General features: G+C 40.4%; 1 protein-coding gene across 5 annotated transcripts in view; it reads right to left on the bottom strand.

Annotated features, from left to right (window-relative positions):
* The window catches only part of plxnd1 (plexin D1), a 102,964-nt gene that overhangs the window by 34,056 nt on the left and 44,312 nt on the right, over nucleotides 1-24,596 (bottom strand). For all 5 annotated transcript variants that reach the window (XM_015033410.1, XM_015033405.1, XM_015033408.1 and 2 more), the window contains exons 12-18: nucleotides 23,487-23,644; nucleotides 18,116-18,261; nucleotides 9,062-9,167; nucleotides 6,131-6,270; nucleotides 5,485-5,664; nucleotides 5,311-5,395; nucleotides 4,948-5,217 (exon numbers count right to left, since the gene is read on the bottom strand). In XM_015033410.1, coding sequence (XP_014888896.1) covers nucleotides 4,948-5,217; nucleotides 5,311-5,395; nucleotides 5,485-5,664; nucleotides 6,131-6,270; nucleotides 9,062-9,167; nucleotides 18,116-18,261; nucleotides 23,487-23,644 — 1,085 coding nt within the window. The remainder of the gene's footprint in view (nucleotides 1-4,947; nucleotides 5,218-5,310; nucleotides 5,396-5,484; nucleotides 5,665-6,130; nucleotides 6,271-9,061; nucleotides 9,168-18,115; nucleotides 18,262-23,486; nucleotides 23,645-24,596) is intronic.

Below are 24,596 nucleotides of genomic sequence, written 5' to 3'. Positions count from 1 at the left end.
TCTACTCAGAACATCTTCTACAGTTATTTTAAGCCTGCAGGGAGGTTTTTATTGGGTCTAATTTTTTACAGCTGTACTTGTTCATCGCTTATACACCCGTTTCCTTTGTGGGTGTTCGTCTTACAAGCTTAGATTTTCTACAAGGGGCTTGGCAGGTTTAGGGGTTCTGCAGAGAATCGTGAATCTAAGCAGGAAGACAAGATGCTGGAAACACTGCAGGTTAGACGTTCCCTGGCCTGAATCTTCTATTAATCGCTGGGGACACTCTCATCTTCCTCTCTCTTTGAGCTTTAACTGCTCTGCCTTCATCTACATTTTGACAAACAGCAAAATGCCCAGCTGGTTAAGCATCACAAGCTTGTCAGTCTAGATTAGATCAGAAAACCCAACATTATCATCACACCCTGTCTTTTTTCATCATCTTGACATGTGCCTCCGGTTTGACCTTTGAACTTATGACGGTTGATTCTTTAGCGTTTCAGATGGATTGGAGTCACCGTATTGAGAGAAGTACAGCAAAGCACAAATTCATTTTTTCAGCGGCCAATTTGTCTGGAGATTTGCTGCTGTCCTTGTTCATGACCCCACTATCAGTCAGGCTTCAGTCGCTGGACAGATGGTTTCACTTATGACCCTATGATAGTCAGGTGTACTTGACTGCATGGTTGAAACAAGGACTGTAAGCTCTCCAGGTTTCTGCAGCTGCAGAACAAGCTCAAATCACTGAAACCCCAAGATTTCAATTTTAAAGGGGACAGGTATCTAATTTATTTTCCAGTCATATAGCGCCATTTTATAGCACCATCAAGTAACTACGTCACCTTCTTTGAGTAGAAAAATGTGGTATATATGACTTAGAAGAAATTTGGTTTCGCTGTTAAAACCCACTTTCAGGACGTCATCACAACAATATTGCTCTATTAAGCCTTTAACAATTTTTTTTTTTACCACCGTTTCACTGAGAAGTAGTTTGTATGATGTTGATGATGGTGTTTGCTAATTGCTAATGCCGCTAGTCTGGATAAGCTGAGTGGGGAGAGGGTTTATGATTCATGAGAGCGAGCATTTATGATGGCTGCCATGGGAGACTAAAGGATTCCTCAAACCTTTATGAAACAATTAAAGCATCACTCCAGGTATGTTTTTGTTGAGGGAATAACATTAAATTATATAAAGCCCTAAAACGTTGATTTTACACAATACACCACTGTTAATAAAGATTTTTTTTTTTCCTGGATGGCTTGCACCTCTGAAACTCTCAGAATCAGAATTATTGTATTGTCAATAAGTAAGAAAGCACAATGAAGCTTAATGACTTTCTATTTGCGTCATATCTTCTTTATGTAAATTGATCTTGAGAACATCCTTGAGACTGATCTACACATGACTGAGAGAGAGATGTAAATCAAGACTAGACGTTTCCCTTAAAAGACCAACTGATCAAAACCATTCAGGCCTGGCTATAAATGTCACTACTGCGAGCCACAACCCACAACACAAGCACAAAGGACAAGTTGCAAAAAGGATGAAAAATGCCCTTTAATATTTCAACAAGGTCAATCCTCAAAGTGGACCAAATGTTTGCAAACACGCACAAGGCTAGTAACTCAGAAACAGCAGAGCTGCATTTTATCATTGACCTTTCATTCTTTATGTAATCCCAATAATTACATGACTGAAACACGCTTTGATCTCTGCAATTAACCTGGTATGAACAACACTGTGATTACTTATTGGAAGGATGACCAGACCTACAAAAAATTCCCCTGTTAGTTTGAAACAGCAACATCCCTTCAATATAATTAGGCCAAGTGAGGGAGTGTGTGTGTGTGTATGTGTGTCTTTATCACCAGAGGGTTTCCTTTCTGTGATTACACACAGAGGGTCCCTACAGGATGCAGCCTCTTTAACCTTTGCCAAAAAGTGCTTCGTCACAACCAACACACACACAGAAAATGAAAAGTATCATCCATGTATATATATATATATATATTGAAATACTTTGCAAAAATTGATTTAAAAATATGAAATTCACAATATTTTCTGTAGAAAACATAGTTGAATTAAAACAAGTGTTTTCTAAACTCTGAGGAAGGATGCACAGCAAACCCCACCTCTGGTCCTGGCTGACTAACAAGCTTCCTATTAAACAAACACATTCTGTCTGCAGCCTCCCCTCCCTTCAGGTCCACCGCGACTGGAATCCACCTTTCCTAAATAAAGCAGGAAACAACAGACAAGTCGCTCATGTAGGCAGGCAGAGACAGCGACTCCTGCAGCGACCTCCTCCTAGCACGCGCTAACACATAAAGAGGAGGTGGCATCATGTTCAGACATCCTTGTCTGTGCTGTTCCTGTGTGCGTGTCGCGCGGTGTCACAGCCGGCAGCCCTTTAACGTGATGGATTCAAGCAGACAGGTGCTTAAATCAGCCAGAACGCACAAACACGGGGCCTCCCACTGAGCTGCCACTGCACCCCACCCTACCCCACTCACACCTCCAACAGAAATCAACATGCTTAGGAGGACAGGGTCTTTGATGTGTTTTATGTGCCTCTGGTTTATGTGAATATAAATAAGGACACGCTCAGCTCTGTCTGATGTGCACAGTCGAGTTTGTCTTGTTAAGTAATGATTTTGCATCCAAAAACCAAGAAAGGAAATTCCATCACTTGTTGATGGCTTTTAGTGATCACAAATATTTGTCACAAATATTTGCCACGAAGTCAGCTTGGCATCATAAGAGAGCACTTAACCAAAAATAATAAGCAATGAATGTGTCTAATTATATCTAGCTCCTCTCTGACTGTGGGAAAAGCAGTGCCAGTTGTCTGACTTGTTCAGTCCTTCTCTATAGGAACACATTTTGACCAAAAAGATGAATTATGACAGAATGATTCTTTATCCTGCACCATAATCTAAAAAAAAAAGACTCTAAAAAAATGAGAGAATCCAATCTTTAACTAACTTCAGAACATTGTTCACTGTTTTTAACTAATCACAGGAGCCATAATTATTGACATCCATTATGCTTATGATAAAACTGACATAGTTAGGCATTGTTTCTTTTTATCTATCTATTCTTTACATTTTAAGTGAACTAGAGGGCCACTTAATTGTAATTGTAGCCTACTTGCTTAGCTATAGATGTTACATTACACAGCCTCTGCCTGCCTCTTTTATCCATCTCTTCTTAATGAGAAACACAAGAGAACATATCATCCATAAGACATAAAGTAGCTTCTTGTCATAACTTATCCATATCTGCAGACAGAACGACAAATAAAACCTTAAGAACAGAGTAATAGAGTTGAGGATGTGACAACTGGATGCCAATGAAACTCTTATGTTATTGTTTTTGTTTCTGCATTAGCAAAAAAGATGTAAATAAGGAAAACAATTGCATGTAAATCTACAATTGTGAAAAATAGTAAGTTCACAGCCAGCACCGAGTTTAGATGATAATGTTTATAATCCCACTATATAACCCTGCATAATATACCCTTTCAAAGGTTTAGGTTGCTTTTGAATATCCGTGCTACACTGACTGGCAGAAACCTAGCTTGTTAAATTATTGTGATAAATTAATTTTATTATTAACTATTAAACAGTAAGGTAAGATAAAATAAGAAGATGGAAAGAGCATCACAACAAGTAAGCTGTCTTGTTAAAAAAAAATATTTCATTGATTAGAAGAGTATGAAAATTGTTGACATATTGTTGTTTATGAAATGCTATTATCATATTGTTATTTCCCAAAAAATCAACTGCTTGTACATTGTTTTGTTATCTTTCAAATGACGATGGTTTTATTTCCTGCCACAAACTTACTTCTTGGTTGGACGAAAACTGACTTAAAATCTAAACCTGATAGGTTATGAATGATTTTGGGTTTAGCTGTAGCTATAGCAACTGGGACTAAAAACCACTGTTCAGGATATCAGTCAATAATAAATTCTGTCCACATTAAAGATTTATTGAGTGGATTTTTTTCAAATCCTTTTCAACCCATTAACGGCACATATTTTCTTTGGTGAGCCCCAAACCAACTTCACACGGTCTGATAAGGGGTCTGGTTCACTGAGCAGGCGAGGGGGGCTGACAGGAAGTGGCTTCAAGCTCCCGCATGCCACAAAACAATGTCGCAGAATGGGCGCCACTCGTATACTTCAGGGTTTAGTCACTCATCTAACAGTAAAATTAAACAGAGTTATGAAAATATACAAGTGACAATGTTCCTGAAACAGGCAGGAGACATGATTATGATGTGAAAGCTCCCACGGTTCTCTCAGTGTCTCTGAACCAACTGCAATCTCAGTTTTCTTTCAGTAAGAAATATCCCAAAAAATAAAGCCTAATGTTAAAAAAAACAAAAATGTTAGTGCATAACCACGCACACACCCACTTACAGTCATTTTAGTTGTTTACATAAACTTCTCAGATTTTCTTTGAGTTTCATGCTCGATAGACCGATTAGTAATTCTCTTTTCATCTACTTAGTAGCTAAAAACAACACAAAATAAACCAATGTAAACATAACGTCACTGACTTAGGTCTGAAGACCTGAAATAAACTCAGGTCATTTAACATTTCTAGATGTGTTGCCATTCGGCTGCATCAGCTTCTTCTGTCAAATGTATCTGAAGCAGCATTCCCTCATGTTCAATTTATTTATCTGAAACCAAACCACTACAGGTCTCTTACTATGAGTGTACACAGTGTTCAGAGGTTAAATAAAGTTTAAATTGTCAGTTTATTTGAATATTTCCTGATTAATTCCCATAAATTTGATTTAAAAGTTGCTTAAAATACATCAAATCAGTGATGAATTACTACAAACGATGGGAAACAGGAAGGAAATATAATTGTGATAAAAGTCGGTTAATATTAAATAAATCACGCCTGAACACAGCAGGGATGCACATCCTGTCTCAGCTTCGTTACTCACATTGATGATGAGAGTCAGTGGCTCCCCTGAATGGTGTTTGATCTGCTTGTCCTTGTTGGTGGTGAAGAACTGAGGGTCCTCCAAGTATCCCAGCTGGAAATGCTCTTTATGATGCTCCCCGTCCTCTTCCTCAGGCCTGTCATCGGCGGACGAAGGGCTGTCTCCGGTGTATGGGACCCCGTTCAGGACGAACTGCACCGAGGTTTCCTGGGATTGGCTGGACTCCGGAGATAGACAGGTGATTGTTGAGGAGGAGAGAACGCTGCAGTTCTGCAAAAAAAAAAAAAAAAAATAAATAAAAGCTAAAACCTTTCATGAAATAATAAATTACACTCAAAGTAGCATGGCTGAAAAATTGCTTACTGTTTGCCCAATTTCCAGGACATTCATGATGACACTCTGAACCAGATCAAAACCGTGACCTTTAACCGTGATGGTCCTGCCACCACTGTGACACAAACACACGACAATCGTTACATCGCAGCCACTAAAAATTTGCCTAGAATTCACTTACAGTGCTTCTGGGAGTTTACTCACCTGAGGAAGCTCTTCGTGGGGTGGATGAAGCTGATAGTTGGGTTTTGCTCATAGGTGTACATGGTGCTGAGGTTTGCTTCCTCACAAGGATGGTCCTCGAACTCCACACAAACCGTCACCAGCTCAGCGTCTGCCTCCAACGCTGGAGGCATGATGCATTTAATCGTTTGATCCGTTTTTCTGGGGGGAAAAAAATAAAATAAAATAAAATAAAAAGATGTAAACACTGTTACCCGCAACTTGTGATGTGTAGCAAAAAGTTCAATCCTAAAAACTGTTTCTGATTACAGCTGGAGTTACTTTTTTTTTTTTTGCTGCTTGGCAGACTTTCACAGGAACGGTGGAGCTATTTTGGTATGCGCTATGGCAACAACTAGAAGTGCTGAATTTAATCTTGTGAGAAGTTATGCAGAACTTGCAAAGCAATGCACTCTGAATATTTAATTGTCACTTCATGCGTTTAATATCCACTGTTTAAAAAGGAAATCTATTAATACGTGGGAAGGAAAAGAAACCATGCAAATGATTTGTAATTGTAATGGGCAGAATTCACACAGACTTGCAAAGCAGGGTCACGTCGTCTCTAAAATATACAAACAATCTGAGAATGAAAATGTAAAAAAAAAAAAAAAAATGTTGTACTCACTCTGTGATGGTGCACTCCTGTGTTCTGTTGACCTTTACTCTAACCTGTGAGCCGATGTCCAAATGTTCTCCACGGATCGTCACCCGGGTTCCTCCAGCCCGAGAACCTTTCTCTGGATACATGGACTCCACGTTGGGCTTCTGCATTCAGAACAACGATTCAGCAAATGACAAGAAAGATATCAGGTTGATAACAGAACACTTGACAGCTTTTCCTATTTAGACATTTCTCCTACATAATGCTTTTCTTTGAAACAAATGAAAACACTTCTCTTTCTCTGAGGTTCACAAGTCCAGTTTTTGCGAATTAACTGAGACAGCTGCTGGCTATAACAATTAAGAAATCTGTGAAGATAGTCCATGTTGCAGCACATCATTACTATGCAGCTGAAGCCATTAGCCCTTTGGGGCCCGGCAATGGTAGGACAGTCATTCGGTGCTGCACATTTCCCTGCAAAAGTATTCACACTCCAAACTGCAGCGTACTTAATAGGAATTTTATGTAACAGACACAAAGTGGTGCATAACTGCTAAGAGAAAATAATAATTTTTTTGAATATTTTTTACAATTTTTTTTTTATTGTTTTGTGCATTTGTATTTATTAAATTTATTTGAATATATATCTGGGAATAGGGTATTATATTTACATCAAGAAAATATGAAAGTTTTACTTTTATTATGTTTTGTTGGTGAAATGTCAGCATGAAATAAATACATGTAGGATCATTTATCATCATCCTCAAAAATAATCTGCCACAATCAACTGTCTTCAGAAGTCACCCGGTTAATAATAAGAGAACACCAATGTATAATGTCTCTTATCAGTGGCTGGACTTTAATATGTTAATTTCAATTAAATAGTTACATGGAATTTAATGCGTTAAAAATGTTAACGTTAATGCATTTTTCATTTTTTACATACAAAATTTTAAACCGGAACCTTACTATTGGGTTTCTGGTATGCCCATAAATCTGACGCACAACAGCATTCAAACACTGGTGGCCATCAAAGCTGCTTTTCTTGCCTCACTGAGGATTCCCGGAACACTGGAAAACTGCGTATAAATGCACTTTGGACCAATCTGATGGCTGAATAACCTAAATGATTAAAAACAATAAGATGTCTATTCATTAATTAATTTAACAGAAAAGAATCGGTCTAATATGTGGGAAGGGTTTTTGGAATAAAAATGTTGCAATTAATTGTGATCAATTAAGTACAGACCCTGCAATTAATTAAAAAAAAAAAATTAAGTGGGAAAAGTTGGGGAGATGTTTAAACCGGAGTTAAGCTGTGATCGTCTCATGGACCACTGTTCAATCTAGCATGCAAACAGATACAAGAGCATGCAGTATATTTGCTAGGCTGTCACCACCAGGTCAAATGAGGTTAGCATTAGCCAGAGAAGCAGCCAAAAAGCCTATAACAACTCTAGAGATTAACAGCCAGTACAGCAGAATCTGTCGACTACAAAACTGCAAATATGGCCTTCATGGATGAGTGAGAAAGAGGAAGCCCTTGTTTGAACACAGGCAGTTTATAGAGAGAGAAACATGGCAATGGCTGCATCATGCTGTGGGAATGTTTCAGCTTAGGGATAGGGAAGCTAGCCACAAAACACTTTGAATGTAGGCACAAATTTTAGTTTCTAAATGTACAAAATTAGTAAAGAGATGCACTAAAACACATGCAGCTGCAAAGCATTGGGTCAGGGAGTAAATACACATGCACTAGTCATATTTATATTGGTAAAATAAAATGTGAAAACATGTAGTCTCTTTCATCCACTTCATAATAATGTGTTGGTGTAACACATAGAACCCTAATAAAATAGAAGAAAACGAGTGCTTGGCATGGCACTGTGGCTTAGAAAAAAAATATTAATCAAATATCGAAAGGGCAGGGCAAAAGCTCTAAATACTTTAAAACTTGCTCATATTTATATATGTATATATAAATAGAGAGAGTCCTAGGGCAAATTATCCTCTTAGAATTCTGCAGCCACCAGAATCAGCATTCCTGCTTTTTCTAAACTTTCTATCCCCTCCATGAACCTCGCCTCCAGGGATGCCTCTTATCCTTGCTGACAGGATTCACTTCCTCAGCGAGCAGGGATGGGGCAGACCTATTGTGCTTCGCTGTGTCAATGTGGGTGGAAGGAGGCAGATGTTTCCGTTTAAAATTTTGAGGAAGGAGATGCAGCAAAGACACACATCCTGTCTCCAAAACAGCTTTTCCCCTTTTTCTTCCCCCTACATCTTCCCCTTCAGCCTGGCTCTCGTTGAGCTTCTTAGAGATAAAAAAATAAATAAATAACTACCAAACAGGAGTTCCCACAGTAGTATCCTCCTTTAAACTCTCTGTTTCAGAGTTTTTTCATCTTTATGTATCATGATGGGTTTTCAGATTGGGGCTATTGCTCTGCAGTATGACTCATGGACAGAGCTGCCCTTAGAAGCCGCTGAAACGACGCTGTGAATTATGAAACAGTCTTTGTCTATGAACACAGAGAGAAACAAAGAGCTTACACGGGTATTTCCACAGGCTGAATGTCCTTATTCCAATGAGAGGTTGTGTGGGCTGAGGTTAATTTCCACACCACTGGCCCGGTTTACCTCAGCCACTGATAAATTCAGAGTAAAAGGGATATTCCAGGAGTCTCAATATTTGTTTTTGTTGGCAGAAAAAAAAAAAAGAGCTACATGACAATTACTTTTAGCTTCAGCTCAGATGGACGTTTGAAGATTCCCACACACCAACATTCCTCTTAGTCATAAAACACATCTGTTAACACTCAGCTGACACTCTTGGGAAGGCCTTCCCAGTGGGGAGCGAAGCAAAAGAGCATGCAGGAAGAATGCGGAGGAAGACACAGACAGAAGGGAGAGCAAAAGCCCAGCAGGAGGGCCGGACACTGGAAGAAGGCTCACCAAGTAGGCGAAGCTTTCCTTTGACGTCCCCGTCCCGCTCTGATCCACGTCCACGCGGACAGAATCCGTCCCGTCACGTAGGGACCTCCCGGTGCGACACACGAGCCTGAGGACGGAGCATCACAGCGAGAGATCAGTTAATAAAAACACAATCTGGATAACACAATACAGCATCCAATTTTGATTTAATAAGGACTTTAATCAAGCCAAATTGTGTGCGAGGGAAATCTGATTGTGACGGCTAAACAAAGACATAATATATCTGGGAGAATGGTTCTTATGAGCTAATTCATCAGTCCCTGTTGCATTTACATATGGAATCAAATAACGCCTCGAAGGTATCAGATATGAGCAGATGTAAAGTTCAAAGCCCCCCCTGACCAAATGCGTCTAACCACAAAGGAGATTAGGGGGCTGCCGAGGCTTGTTCTCCAGCCTCCTGGCTGTGATTAAACCCTCTGCCACCACTGCACGCTCTGCAGGGACGACTCGTATTAATGACACAGTGGAGAATGGAGGCACGGGGACCCACTGCTCTGGGACCTCGGAGGGATAAATGTACCAGGGGCGGGATATAACCTTTATTCCCTCCAATGATCCCCTCCAGGTTGACAGCTTGTTGGTTTATTCAGTCTGGTACCTGCTGCTGCAGAGGTTAGAAACTCTCAGCCAGTGATCTGAACACTGGCAGACATCACTGGGAATTTGCAGAAGTATTCACACCTTCAGGACTTCTTGTTACATTTTGTCACCTTACAGCGACAAACTAGGATTTGACATAGACCCCCTAAAACTAGCGTATAATTGTAAGAAGGCTGATCTGATTGAGTTTGCACAGAAGAATGGGGGAAAAATATCTGATTGCAAGGAGATTAGAGTCAAATGAAGCAAAAAAAAATAATGATTTTTTTTTTATATATTTGCCCGAGTAAAAGCAGCTCAATGCAAATGTTCCCCGCCCTTTTTAGATTTGTGAAAATTTTGAAAACCATGTGGCATTTTCCTTCCACTGCACAATTACTTATGTGTTTGTGTATGACTACCTACCAGATAAAGTGCAGTGAAAATTGAGCTATGAATACTTTTGCAGGGTACTGCATGCAAGCATAGGAGCCGCGTTTCAAATAGACAAACCTGGTTTGGATGTACAATAAGATTAGGCAGAGATTCATTCAAGCAGTTGTGGCTAAAACTAGAAAGAAATTTGCACTCGAGTGTGCTTTTAAATATGCAACTCAAACTGAAACGTGCTTTGTGTTGACTGTATCTAAGACAGAGCGACTGCAGCGTCTAATGAGCCCATTTTAAAGTGTGAATTTTGCTCCTGTGCCTGAGTAGCTGTTGAAAATACTCTAAAATAACCAGCAGTAGCTGCAGACCCTGCTGAGGCCTACGGTGCTGCTCATTAATAACAAGAGCATCAGGTAAAGAATGTCATTACCCTCAAATTAAACTCCTGCCATCACCTGGCACAAGGACGCTCTTTGAGAAAAATGCATCATTTCACAGGCTCTAATTTGGAGAAGAATGAAAAGGGACAAATATAATGAAACATGAGTAATCTCAGGTTCAAGCCTAGGGGAAATAAGAGACGCGGAAGCCTGAATCAGCCTGAGCATGCACAGTTTTTGCAGACTCAAGGGTTATCAGAACAGTATGTCGTATTATTAAACATCTGCTGCTGAAAACTAATGCAGAAGACTATGTGGTGCATAAGAGAAACTGGTAAAACTAATTACTATTTAAAGAGTAAAAACAAAGCTTTTTCAGCAGGTGATTGCCAGAGCGGAGGAAGCCAGCTGCATCTTAACCCGACCCGGGTGAGACGTTCACCAAGGTATTGACAGAATCGCTCCATACCAAAGTGCATAAAATACCCTGATTTATTTGATGTTTATATTCTGTAATGTCATAAAACATGAGATGTTTCTGTTCGCCATCCTACAATGCTGGAGATCAAATGACCAGCCAAAATACATGAAACCGACAATTTTCACTTTCTCAAGGGAGAATGAAATGACCACCACTGAAGTGAACTGCTGAAAAGAATATGATGGGTTTCTGTTTAGTTTGAGGCCGCTACTGTTGCTTTTGTTGTAACTAAAACCCAAAATTACACAAGACTGAGCAATTTCCCGCATGCAGATCCTGTGCTGTAACACAACCACAGTCTAACAGTCCTTTGCTCAATCAAGCATTTAAAGTGTTGAACTATTTCTCATCTTATGAAGCAAAACCACAGACTTTGTTGTATTTTATGTGACAGATCAGCACGGAGGAGTACACAGAAGGAAAGTGATCCATGGTGTTCTAACTAGTCCAGGAACTTTGAACATTTAAACTGACTGTTTGCTAAGCCATCAATTTAAGCCAATTTGATTCAGGTGTGGGGGTAGAGAGGACCAATCTAACGCAATATGTTCCGATTTAACCTGTTCATTTGTAGTTCTGGCTGTGTTTGAGGTTGTTTTCCTCCTGGAAGGTGGACATCTATCAAGGCTTTTGCAGAATCTGAGAGATCATCTTTTACAATGGCCCTGCATTTACCTACATGTCTCTCCACATTAGTTTGGAGCAGCTTCTATGGTTGGTGTTCCACCACACATAACATTTTGCATGTAGGTTATACATGAAGTATTTTCTAATTTGGGCAGGTTACCTTCTTCCACATGTTTCCTGTGTCTCCTAAGGCTTGTACCAAACCTCAAACAGGAGTTCTGGCTTCCTTTCAGTAATGGCTTTCTTGTAGACAATCCTTCATAAAGCCTTAATTTGATGAGTGCGCCATTATCAGCCGCCTTGTCGATAAATCCTGTCACCTGAGCCTTGGCTCTCTGCAGAACCACCAGAATTGGAAGAGCTGCTTCTAATGCTTTCTTCACCAGACCTGTAAGTTCAGCTGTCTTGGCAGGTTTGTGGTTGTACCTTCTTCTTTCCGTTTCGGCATGATAGAGTGAACAGTTGCCTGTAAGATGGTGGATTTTATTTGGGGTTTCCAAGTTTGCTGAATTACATATGTGCATACCGACACTCATCGGATTTGTTTTTGCAAACAATGTCCAAGCCATGCATAATTTCCCTTCCACTTTACATGTAGTATTTCCTTAAATAAAACGCATCATGTTCTGCAGCTGTAACATAGCAAAACACAGAAACGTTTACAAGGCAGGTTTATGTTTCTGAGGTTTTCTAAAAGATTGCATTCCAAACACACACAAACAATAACAAATTCAGAGTCTTGGTATTTCTCTGTGATTGCATGCTGATGCAGAGCTGTCCCAGTCAAAAGGACATGCTGTCTCCCAGCAGGAGCAAACAGAGCCAGACTGACCCCCGCTCCACATTTCGATGCCGCCACACTGCAGAGGTATTATGGCTGTCAAAGGGCAATATTTGGGCAAGTACTGAAGTGTCTCCTATCATTTCCCCTGAGCGGCTGATGAGGATCATCAACAATCAGCTGTGTGCGTGTGCATGTGTGTGTCTGACGCGAGTGTTGTCGGACTCTTGCCAAACGGACAGGGCGAGGGCCACTTAGTGCTCTAATGAAATTGATAGGAAGGGCGGTGTGAAGAATTTGCGACAGATATCAAGAGATGCACTTCAAGTAAATGAGCTGCGCCCAGGCTGACATTGCCATTAATTAACATGTCAACACAGAGTGAGAGGAGAGGAGTTCTTCCAGAGCTGCCCACTTTTCTTTTCAGCACACAGATGTGAACTTTGGCCTTTTCCAGCACACGATTCGGGCACCTGTCTCAGCAGCTTCGGTAAATGGGGTCACATGCGTATGTGCTGCGCTTGTATGCTGATGAGTGTGGGAGTCTGCGAGAGCCATTTTGAACTCGAAATCTCACAAATGAGGGTAATTAAAAAGAAAACTGTTTAAAACTTTCAGGAGAGAGGCACCAACAGAATCCATACATTTTCCATACACCTGTAATCTTGCTTGTAGCATTGCAAGGAGGGTTATTAGTAAGATTTAGACATAGTTGAAATCATGTTTATTCATGTGCACTATATTAAAATACACATTTTACCTTTTTCTCACTGATATCACTCCCTGTTTCCCTGTTTTAAGTTAGGATTGCTAACATTATCCTTCTTATTTTCTTGGAACTTGGTAGTATTGCTAGCTTAGCTCTACGATTTGGTTCAAATATTTATGGGATCTTTTCACAAATGTCTCATAACAGATTGCTGTAATTTTAGCCCATTCCTCCTGACTGGTCTAGTGAAACTCAGTCAGGTTGCCTTGTAACTTTCTTGTAAGACAGAGTTTGTGGGACGGACACCCTGTCCAAAAGACTGACTGTTTTGTCATTTAGTCACTTTGTAACTAATATGGTTTTATGCTTAGGGCCACTCTCGATTTGACAGAGTCATTTGTGCAAAAGCTTTAACTGTCTTGAGATGTTGCTTCAATTTTTCAACTTAATGTCTTTTCCTCGTGATGCTATCTATGTTATGAAGTTCACCAGTCCCTCCCACAGCAGAGCATCCGTACAACATGATGCGGCCAAAACTGCAATTCACACTGCGGATGATGTTCTCAGGCTTGTAAGTGTCTCCATTTCCTCTAATGTAATGATGGTTATTATGGAAAAAATAAACATTTCAATATAAGTTTCATTATACTACTGGACACATCTCCTAAAAATTATTTCTTTGTGAAAATTTAAAACTGCAATCCAGCGTTTTATGTCACTTTTTAGTGGCCTTTCATTAGTATGGCTTCATTGTGAGAAATCACACTCCGTTACCATATTCATAAAGTCTTGCTTTGGTACTCAAGTTGATTCACACATTTTGCTATAAGACACATTCATCTTTTCATCACAGTTGGACATTCCCAAGATGTTTATACTTGTATATAATTGTTTAAACGGATGAACGTGGCACCTTCAGGCATTTGGGTATTGATGGATTAGACTTCTGGAGGGCCAATTCTTTCCCACAAGACATCTTGCATGTGATTTTTCCCATGATGTCACACAAGGAAACGATGTGTTTAAGCTTCAACTTTAATGTTGTGAAATTAACTAATCAGAAACTTAAATAGCCATGACATCCTCATCATCTGGTTCGCAAAATTGTTTAAAATTTTTTGAATCTGAAGAAGTCAACAATTTAATATCTCTCTAATTGTTCTAGCAAACAGAAGTCATTTTGTTAATCCTAACCGACTAAAAACATGTAAGACAGATTTAATCTCATAACATCTGGTTTCAACTCTTTCATTTTATGTTTAAATTACCAACTGTCAGATGTTGAAGCCGAGATTAAAATATTCCAGCTTAAGTGATAAAATAAGATCAAAGTTGATCAGACACTGGATGTAGCAACAACAAGGTGTGCTCATGCATGCGTGTGTAAGTCAAAAGTGCTGACAGTGTCAGATGCACTAACATGTTGTGATTTGTCAGTGAGTCTTAAAGCAGACAGAATGTTGCTCCTCTGCCACAGCAGCCAGGCTCGGGAACCAATGAGAAATGAAGACGGGAGATTTGATCATCCCCGGAGTGAAACGTGAATTCTTTTTTTCTTTTTTTTTTTTTTTTTTTGTCTGTTTAGGGAAGAGGAGGGGTGCGGATGTGTCAGGCGTTTGGAGTGACAGGTGAGACCTGCAGGTCACCCTGGAACTGGTTTTAAAACAATGATTGGCTTCACTGGAGCACGACCAGATAAACACTTCTATTCAAGGAACATTACAGATACTGAATAGAAGTTTTGGATGTAATTTTGGAGTTACTGAGCTCTTTTTCGCCAGTGTCAAAGCAGGGTCCTGCTGTCTCCATGGTGACAGTGCAATGGTCCCCGAGCCACGAGGGGATAGCGGCGGAGTCATTTAAATTGAGAGATGTGCTGCATAATAATATTTGTGAAAATTAGCCTTGTGAATACATATAAACTAAAACACAAATGGATGGCTGAGATTCTTCTTTTGAGACCAGAACAACACAGATATTATGTGAGGAGATGGTAAGCTAAGCTATTTGCATGTGTTTTTCCTCTTTTTTTTATTTCTTTCAATAAAAGCTTATGAGTCACTAACTGAAAATAACCACTGACATTTTTTTTTCCACTTACTGTCTCGTCAAAAGAAAAGAAAAAAAGATTAATTTTAGATATATCTATTGTTATTTTAATGGAGTGCAGAGGATTTAGGGCCAAGAACTGCATGTCTGATTGGAAGGTCTAACAACTTTACAAATACGATTGTCTCTATTTGGCTTTGTTGCTGATAACACCTAACATATCTATTACTTTACAAAGACACATATACCTTAGGGATGTATCAGTACGATCAAAAAGTGAAGAACTTATGTCAGGTGAGATTGCTGGCCGTTCAAGCCTGGTCGTTAAAGGAGGGATTGGTAATTCTGGCAGTTTTAAATGGGAATTACTGCTGGAAAATCTCCATAAAGTTCGTCATCAGAGGTCAAAGTGATCTAAAATGGCTGTGCTGAATGTGAACTATAGGAAAAACAGTGAAGCAGTGTAATATTTGAACTCCATTTAATCTCACACTTTGGAAACTTCACTCAGGACCTTAAGCAGGATGGATTGTGAGGCTCTCCACTCTTCCTCCAGACTGCAGGACCATGTTTTCCTCATTAAGTGCAAAACTTCCTTTATCTGAAAAGAGGACTTTGAACCACTTGTTATCTCAGGTTTAGGAGTTGTTTTAGCATGTCTTGCTTATTTTTCCTTCCACTTAATTTCCCTTCAAAAAGGCCAGAGACATCTGTGGATATCATTGAAGCATCTCTTTGTCATTAGAGTTGCTATGCTTACAGTCCTTGGACAAGACTGAACTAACTGTCTCTCTCTAGGTGCAAGCCAGGGCTTTTCTATTTAGTTGCAACAGGGAGACCAAATGTTTAAGAAAATTGTGCAGCACACAAACAGAGCACTAATTGAGTTTGAAAAGCATGATTGCATTTGGCGGTTGCTTTCAGAATATGGGCAAAAGCTAATGTACAAACTGAAATCAACAATTTCCACCCCGATGAAGAGATAACAAAGCACATTTAGTCACAACACTGTTGAAACTTGATCCCCAAAGCATGACTGGACATGCTGATGAATCATTCAATGAGTAAAAAGCCAGTATGAAACTCTGAGAAGACATTTCAGGAGGCAGTGAAATGAAAAACACCTGGTTCTGCCTGTACCTACTCTTGGCAACGCTTGGGCATCAGTTTATTATACCTATGATTGTTTTGGATAATAAATCAAAACGTTTCAACTGTAATTCAGACTGCAAAGCCACAACTCGAAGTGCTAGTTACTCAAGTCTATGAGCTTTCTTTGGATATACTTCCCGAGAATTATTGTGCACTTAAAATGAGACAGTTCACATGCACACACAAGATACCATATGAGGACGCCATGATGCAACATGTTTGGGGTTAAAATCGAGGCATTTTTCAATGATCTTTAATGGGGAAGCTGACTGCAATCTAAGTGTTTGCCTGGTTGACAGGCAACAACACAATAATCTAAGAAATGCTAAAAAGACACAAAAAAACTAAAATATATATTGTAAGCTTAGGAAACTTCATGCACATCAAAATAAAAAATTTGACAGATGTTCTTGACAACAGTGAGTTAGAATACCAGCTAGTTGTCCTCAGCATGCAACTGAGCACGCACCATTTATGACATCATGTTTCTTCTCAAGCTGCAATAACGATGTAGCTTTAATGATCGACATAAAAGTATTTGGTCATTGAGCAATAAAACCACATATGGTCTTAGTAACAGTTCTCTAGGTTCGGCAAATCTATTTTTATTAAACCCAGTAGCAATATATATGTGAAAAAAAATAAAAATAAAATAACTTGATGGGGAAAAACGTTACATATTTTTATCACTAGATGCACAAGTCAGTCACCAGAGACATGAAGAAATCAATTTTCACAAAATCATCTCTGATTTGTGATCAGCAAGTCAAATGATTTATTTACTTAGTCAAAAATTACAAAGTTTGTGTTTTGCATGCATGCAAAATAGGAGAAAATTAGGAACAGTCCATTAGTCACTTTATTAAGTAATTAACCAGCAGTACTTTAATTTTCCATCTGAAAACTATTGACTCTATCAAAGAATCGTCAGTAAATTTAGTCTATTTTTTGTTTTAAATCTTGAAAAAAAAAATCTTCCGCAGGGTCTGACGTCACAGACAATTGGAAATCCGTATCCTAATGGGTGCATCTCCACTTATTCATGTATTCTTCTTTCTCCTCAGTAATACATGTCAATAACCAAGAATTGTGGAGGATTTGCACTGAGCAGGTCTGGTAAGCTCTCCCCTCAGCCTCATGTTTTTATTTATATGTCTGAGAAAATTCCCACAGTTGCCTTTGAAGCCACATAAAACTATACGACTTTAATGTTTCCCCAACACATGGCCAACATTTCCCCCCAGAAGACGTGGAAACATGGGATTTGGAGTCCGGTTCACCTTCAAAAACCACTCTAAGCCCTAAATTGGAGGTATTTAGACAGTTTCAGGAGTTCTGAAAATGTTTTTGAAGCTTTCTTTATGTTTTCCCAGCCGATAAGGCATTCCAGAGCAGGGAGCTTGGTTCCTGTTTTCAGTCAGAGTTGGCAGCTCCAACTGTACTGCCTGAGTTAAGGCACAACATGCTCCCATCTGACATGTTCACTTCAGGATTTCTTTCAGTAACAAATCTTTAGATTCTCCATTTAGTTTTTTTGTATCTCTCTCTTCTTTCTGTCCATCCAATTGCTCACCTGCCTCAACGCATGTCGGGTTACCATGGCAACAGGTAATTGGCACCTGTCATCACAAGTCCCGCCTGCGACGTTGCTGCATATTTTAACGGGTCTTTAAATAAAAATCTTGCGAGGATTTTTCTCAGCCCCACCCCCCTCCTCCCCCCCCCCACACCACCTTCGACAGCATGGATAACGAAATAAGTATGAGGTGCGAGAAGTCAGCAGAAAACACTCAAGCCACAAAAACACCATTGCAAAACACGCGACTTTGTGACTCATTAAGGAAGTTTCTGTTTGAATACTCACTCGACAGAGACGGTGTAGCGCTCGGGCAGGAGATCACAGGGAACGTCTCCTATAAAGATGTTCACTCCTGCTGGCCTTCGTCCCAGGTTCCTGCCCTGTACCGTCAGCAGTGTGCCTCCTTCAACAGGGCCCCTCAGGGGGGAGATCTGACAAAGACAGAGTGAGGCAATGAACACACACACACACACACCAAAAAAAGGGGAAAAAAAAACACACACACAGAAGGTGCCGTAATAAGCACAATAAATTAGAGCTCATAAGAAGATTACTGCCCTAAAATCACTCAAATAATGATGGGTGATAATTGAGGCGACAGAGAATTAGCAGGGGCCATGCGTGGAGATGTGGAGCGTGTCACGGACAGAGATGGGGATTCAATTGAACAGACACACGGTTTAGCTATATGGGCGCGCACCGCAGACTCTTAACAGAGCCTGTCTGAGACCCTTCAGTCTCTAATCCTCTACAGCACATGCAAATAAAGAGCAGGCTAAGAGCCCCCTTCACATCCCACGAGAGACAGACAGAGTGGGAAAGTGAGGGCTGGAGAGGCGAGGTGTAGAGCACAGCAGAAAGGTGGATGAGTGGGGAGGCAATTTAGAGAACCGAGTGTCGAGAGGAGACTGAATGCTGATGATGGTGGTGAGAGAGCAAAGCCTCAACAGGGGAATTAATGCGCAGCGCTTTTTCCCCTTTCATCTGTTTTCCTGTGTCTGCTCCGTCAAATTCCTTAGTCCTATTTCAGCTGTTGTTCTGAGGCGTGCTCTCACGCGTCATTTCAGCCCCTGCCTCTGCTTCCTTCATTTTCCATTCGGAAAACCATGGGGAGGGAACAAAGGAGAGGAAACGATCACCTCCTCAGTCACGGGGAGAAACAACCTTAAAGATAGCATCTCTGAGACCAAGACAGAAGAAATCCACTATGGTCTAGCCGGTGTAGCAAGGCTGCGCTTCGGCAGCGCTTCTCAGAATAACCTCCAGGCCGACGCGAGGTCGCCATGACCCCCTTCTTGGTGTTATTAGTCTGGCTCCACTGCTAAGGGAAACTGTGCTGTAAAGTGAAAACAACACTTGTGTTTGGTCTGGGTGAGAGGACAAGGTTTGCCTTTACATTCAGACACCCACCAGGAGCTCACAAGAACACCGGGACAGATGAAAAAACTCTATATCTCCCAGGAAAAAAGGGAGGGAGGTTAAAAATAGCAAGGATGAACTTCTTTAAAGTCTGAGTAAAAATAAACTGTAGAAGTGAATGTTCAATGCCTTGAAAAGTGTAAATTCCCCACGTTTTACAGAGCAACACAAAGTACTGCAATAGAAGCACCTTGGAAGGGAGTCGCTAATTAAATGTTTTTAGGTAAGATTTTACCAGCCTTATGTATCGCACAGATTTTTCCTTATTCTTTGAAAAATGCTCCAAGCTCAGTCAAACTGGTTATAGAGCATCTGTGAACAATGCTTTAAGTCTTGAAACAAATTTTCAATTGAATTTAAGTCTGGACTTTGACTGGACCATTGCATCAAATGGAAATTGTGCTATGTTCTGAGCTATTCAATAGTAGCTCCAGTTTCATGTTTAGGATCGTTGTCCTCCACCCTACGTTTTTTTCCACGTACCGCGGCTCCATCCATCTTTCATCAACTTTGACCGGCTTCTTTGTCTCAACTGAAGAAAGGCACTGCCTCAGCATGATGCTTCCACTACTAACTTTAGAAGTATTGATAGTATTTCAGGGTGATGTGCAGCATTAGTTTTGTACCCCAAATAGTGTTTTGCATGTGAACAAAAAAGGTCAGAATTTCTTCAACATGTGTCCTGTGTTTCTTGGTCTTCCTGATATTTGACCTTTTATTCACTGATGTCTTTTAGCAAACCTCTAAGCTTCACAGAACACCTACATTTAAACTAAGATTAATGAACAAGTGATTATTTGGTCACTCCAGAAGGCCATTGGCAAGTTGAAGTGTTTGCAGTGTTGAGCACATTTCCACTAATGCACTTATAGCAGAGATAATTTTTTGTTTGGCTTCTTTGGTAACTTTGAAAACATTTAATGTCCTCACATTCTCTTTTTTCCACACACAGTGAAGAACAAAATCTAAATGTAAGTACAATATGTAAGGGCATTATAGAACAAGTAAAAAGGTATTCGAGGGTTGTAGTCTTGCTGATATAATTTGAACTGAAGTTAGCACTGTAGCATTAGCTTCCATGAAATGTCATGTCGGTGTTGCGCTTTAGTGCTAGCAGAGCTAATATTTATGTGCTTCAGGGGTGACTGAATAGAAAATGCATGTTGCTCTTCTCAGAATGTACACATGCTAAAATCTTTTACTTTAACTATGTAATTTTGCACCATTTTATATTCGGCTACATTGGAAATTTTGATGACAAATGTGAAAAAGTAATTAGGGGTAGCATAATATGTTGTTCCTCAGGAAGTTATTCTGATGTTTATGAGATGTCTTAAAGTTTTTGCAGATGTGGGACAACGCTGTGCTTACTTACTCGGATGACATAGGATATAACTCCCTTTTCATACACGTATATACGCAGCACATTAATAAATCGGCAACCACGGTTGCAGAAGCTCTCGAGCATTTCAGACAAAAGACAGAAAAGCAGCTATTTATTATCAGAACGCATCTCGGAGCACCCAGTGTGCCTGTGTGGTGCCTTTGGGAATTAACATTAACATCAGCCTGCTCTGCTATTCATTTACACCTCTTACGGGTCTGCGAGTCTTGATTTACAGCGCAAACTCTGCCAGGCCTCCAGAGAGATTGCAGGGTGGGGGTTTGTGTCTGCAAAAGCTCCCAGACCCAATTCCTGAGCGATTAAACACATATGAACAGTAAATTATACCTCAGTCTAACATGCTCTATAAGCAGAGTACAAACATTTATACTGTCTTGAACAAGTATTCAAACTCAAACTCTCTGTCATGTTCAAACCACAAACCTCAATATATTTATTATTAAAGTTTCATGTGGTGCTTTACTCTGAAACCCTTAAATAAAATCCATGGCACGCAATTACGTTCAAAAGTCAATAATTAGTCTGCCGATGCATAATTTAAGAATATCCTAATCTTTGAAAAATCTCAGAGCATAATCTAAGAGAGCTGGGGCTTAGGTGGGAGAATCAAAACTTTTTTTTATTAATTATCTCCACAATCCTGCCCTTCATAGAAGAGTGGCAAGAAGAAAGGTCTTGTTGAAGGAAAAAATGTTAAGAAGTACCATCAGCAGTTTGACACAAACCATGTATGAGACACAGCAAACACATGGAAGAGGGTGATCTGATCAGATGAGACTAGGACTGAACTTTTTGACCCTTACACTGAACATCACCATGAAAACACCATTGCCACTGCGAAACATGGTGGTGTCAGCATCATGCTATGGGCATTGCTTGGCTTGCAAAAGCACCTCACACTTTTTAGATTTGGATTAAGACAGATGGTATTTTCTTTTCATTTATGAGCTTTACTTTGTGACAGTCCAAGCCAACGTTACAACGTTTAAGGGTTGCAACGTCGCAAAACTTCAGCAAGCTTTAGGGGTCTAAACTTTTCCATCACACTATACTGAATCCAACCTGCCTTGAAACATATGCTTTCCTTTTGTTTATTTTGTCTGTTGCCACCATAGCTTTCATCCTCTTCCTGTCAGTCCAGTTCCTCTGCATCACTCTAATCAAGGAGGACACAAAGACAAAACAGGAAAAAAGCTCCTCGCTGTAAATGTAGCGCTCTCCACCCTTTTCTCTGTTCAAACCTTTTACATCCTCTTTCCTCTATGAGCCAGGTCCTTCTGTTCTTTTTTTCTTTACATGTGGTGGGTAAACCATGTTGTCAGTTCCTGTTTGGATGCCAAAGTGTGTTTTCTTTTAGCGATGAACTGGCCTACACATAACATGGGAACAAAGAGCCCAGGGAGATAATAAATATCTCCTTTTGTCCGTCACCAGCGCATGAAACAGAAAGCATTTTTCATAATTAGGCTGTAGGTGGAAAACTTTAGCGAATAATGAAGTCCTCCATTTTAATATTGATATTTTGGCACCTGTATCTCATGAGAGAGATTGCATGTGACACGGGAGAGTGAAGACAAACATGTTTCATTACCGTAGCCACAGCACGATTGTATAACAAAGAGCTGCTGCTGTCTGATTTTGGTGTGTGTGTGTGTGTTGAGGGAGATGGGATCTGGTTTCAGTAAGTTGGAGTACTTGGGCTTTAACCCCTGCGGATTCTCTGAGAAAACACGGCTGCCAAAGCATTGCATCACACACCCGAGTGAACCACAGCCCCACAATCCTCTCTCCTGCGAGAACCAATGCGTGTGTGTGCGGGTGTGTGCAAGAGAGCCGTGCAACAATAGTCTACCCACACACACATCTCTGCCCAGCTAACTTCAGTCACGTAAGAAGTCCATATGAGTTAGGCTCTCAAAGAGCATCCTGTTAGTCACAGTATGCTGACAGCTACAAAGAATGAAGGATAATCATGAATGCTTCAATATGGCCAGTTTGTGTGACAGATTGTGGGCTTATGTGTGTGTATACGTGAAGGAGTTTGGTGTGTGTGTGTGTGTGTGTGTGTGTGTGTGTGTGTGTGTGTTTGTATTTGGCTGCTTTGTTCTGCTTTGCTTATTCTCCTGGGCTGACCAGGTTTTATCTACAGGAAGTTCGGGCCGACTGGCTCTCATGTGAGCCGTGCTTCCCATGACCGCCTACCGTGGCTGCGCCGATATAAGCTGCAGAAAACAGACTTCAGGGATGAGACTGAAAGCGCTTCCACTACAGTTAGGCAAACAAATAAATATGATCACCCGTCTGAGCCGCAAAGAAGCGTTTGAGGAAGGGCACCCTTTCAGAGATGATGACACAACCGCAATCAGATCTGTGTTAGATAAACGACCCTTAATTCTTTTCTTCTTTTTTTTTTTACCAGAGTGGTTTTGCTCTTGTTATGGTTGAACGTCAAAAAAAACCTCTCATGGGAGCTTATTCTAGCTTCTGTGGTTTCTTTCACATGAAGGCTTTTACACTTTCAGCTCCCAATCCGCACAGATTAAACACGCACATGTTGCTGTTTTAAAGGGAGGGAGGTGTTCCCATGCCCTCCTGATGGATCACAGATCCTCTCCGCTGTGTCCCGTGTGGGCTGTGGCTGAGTGAGTGTTGGTGTTGTTGCAGAATGAACTGCTTTATTAGGAATCGGTCCAAACAGGCCCTCAGCAGCTGACACTGGACATAAAGGACCATGTGAGTGACCTCATGATTCAGCGAAACGAAAGTGAGGCTGGAGACCACAGAGAAATGGAGGAAGAGGAGAGGGCTTAATGTTGAATGCAAGGATTCTACCTTGTGGATCTCAGGAGCAGGACACACATTCCTGTCTGGCTGGCAGTCGTCCCTCGGCCTGCAGCTGCTTTCACACCATCCACAGAGGTGTCCCTGATCCTCACGGCCCCAGCACTGGGAGCAGTCTGAACTGCCCGCTCCACAGTTGTACACCTCCACTAGAGGGAGACGGGAGGAAGGAGGGGAGAGATAGAGACAGGAAGACATTATCAGACAATCGTATGAAGATTATTTTTGGTGTCTTTGTCTAGATCAGGGGTGTCAAACTCATTTTCGTCTTGAGTCGTATGAAGTTCATGAATGTCCTAATCAGTTTGATATGGCCCATGGTTGTGGCAGAAATAGATTGATAAAATATTTAAAAAATATTAATAACCAGATGACTCTCCACTCAGTGAATGCATTTTCTCACATTGATGTAATTTGGCAGTGTACATATAAAAACTGATTTGATTTGATAAAATATTTAAGTACACAAATGTTTTAAGGTGCTTTTCATGGGGCATTCTAGAGATAAAAGGGCCCCATAAAAAAGTTACGGCATGCCAGATTTGGCCCCCAGGCCTCGAGTTTGTCACATGTGGTCAGCATCAGTAACAATAATAAAAAAATATTTTTTTCTGGAAAATAATAAAACAAAATCTGAAAAGTGTGGACAACCAGCCAGAGCTACTATATTCCCACCAAATCTCACTTGTGTGTCAGAATGGCTCACTCAAAGTCCTGACCGAAATCTAACTAAAAATTAAAGGTGAGACCAGAAAATTGATAGTAACAGACTCTCTTTGAAAAGCATTATCATTCTCAAACGCATCTACTGGGAAAAAATGTCTACAAAGTACTTTCTCGGCGACAATAACGCACGGATGGGTGCAAGTGGCTCCGTAAGCTAATTTGTGGAAATTGCAAACATTAGAACAGTAGTCTAAACTATTTTTAGGCTCATCATGTTCTACAAAAGGCAGCGCCCAGTGTAATTAAATGTTGCTGCTGATGCTTTGTCTCATTTCATGCATGACCTATATTTGCAATATATTTAGCATGCAATCAATCTGAGTCTTTTTAGGCTGCTGCATTGGTACTTTTACTGAAATAAATAATTGGAGTACT

Source organism: Poecilia latipinna, unplaced genomic scaffold, assembly GCF_001443285.1.
Source record: "Poecilia latipinna isolate Pla-1442-1.1 unplaced genomic scaffold, P_latipinna-1.0 Scaffold268, whole genome shotgun sequence".
Classification (NCBI taxonomy): Eukaryota; Metazoa; Chordata; class Actinopteri; order Cyprinodontiformes; family Poeciliidae; genus Poecilia; species Poecilia latipinna.
Note: the sequence above shows the minus strand (reverse complement) of the source record. Positions and strands in the feature narration are given on the sequence as shown.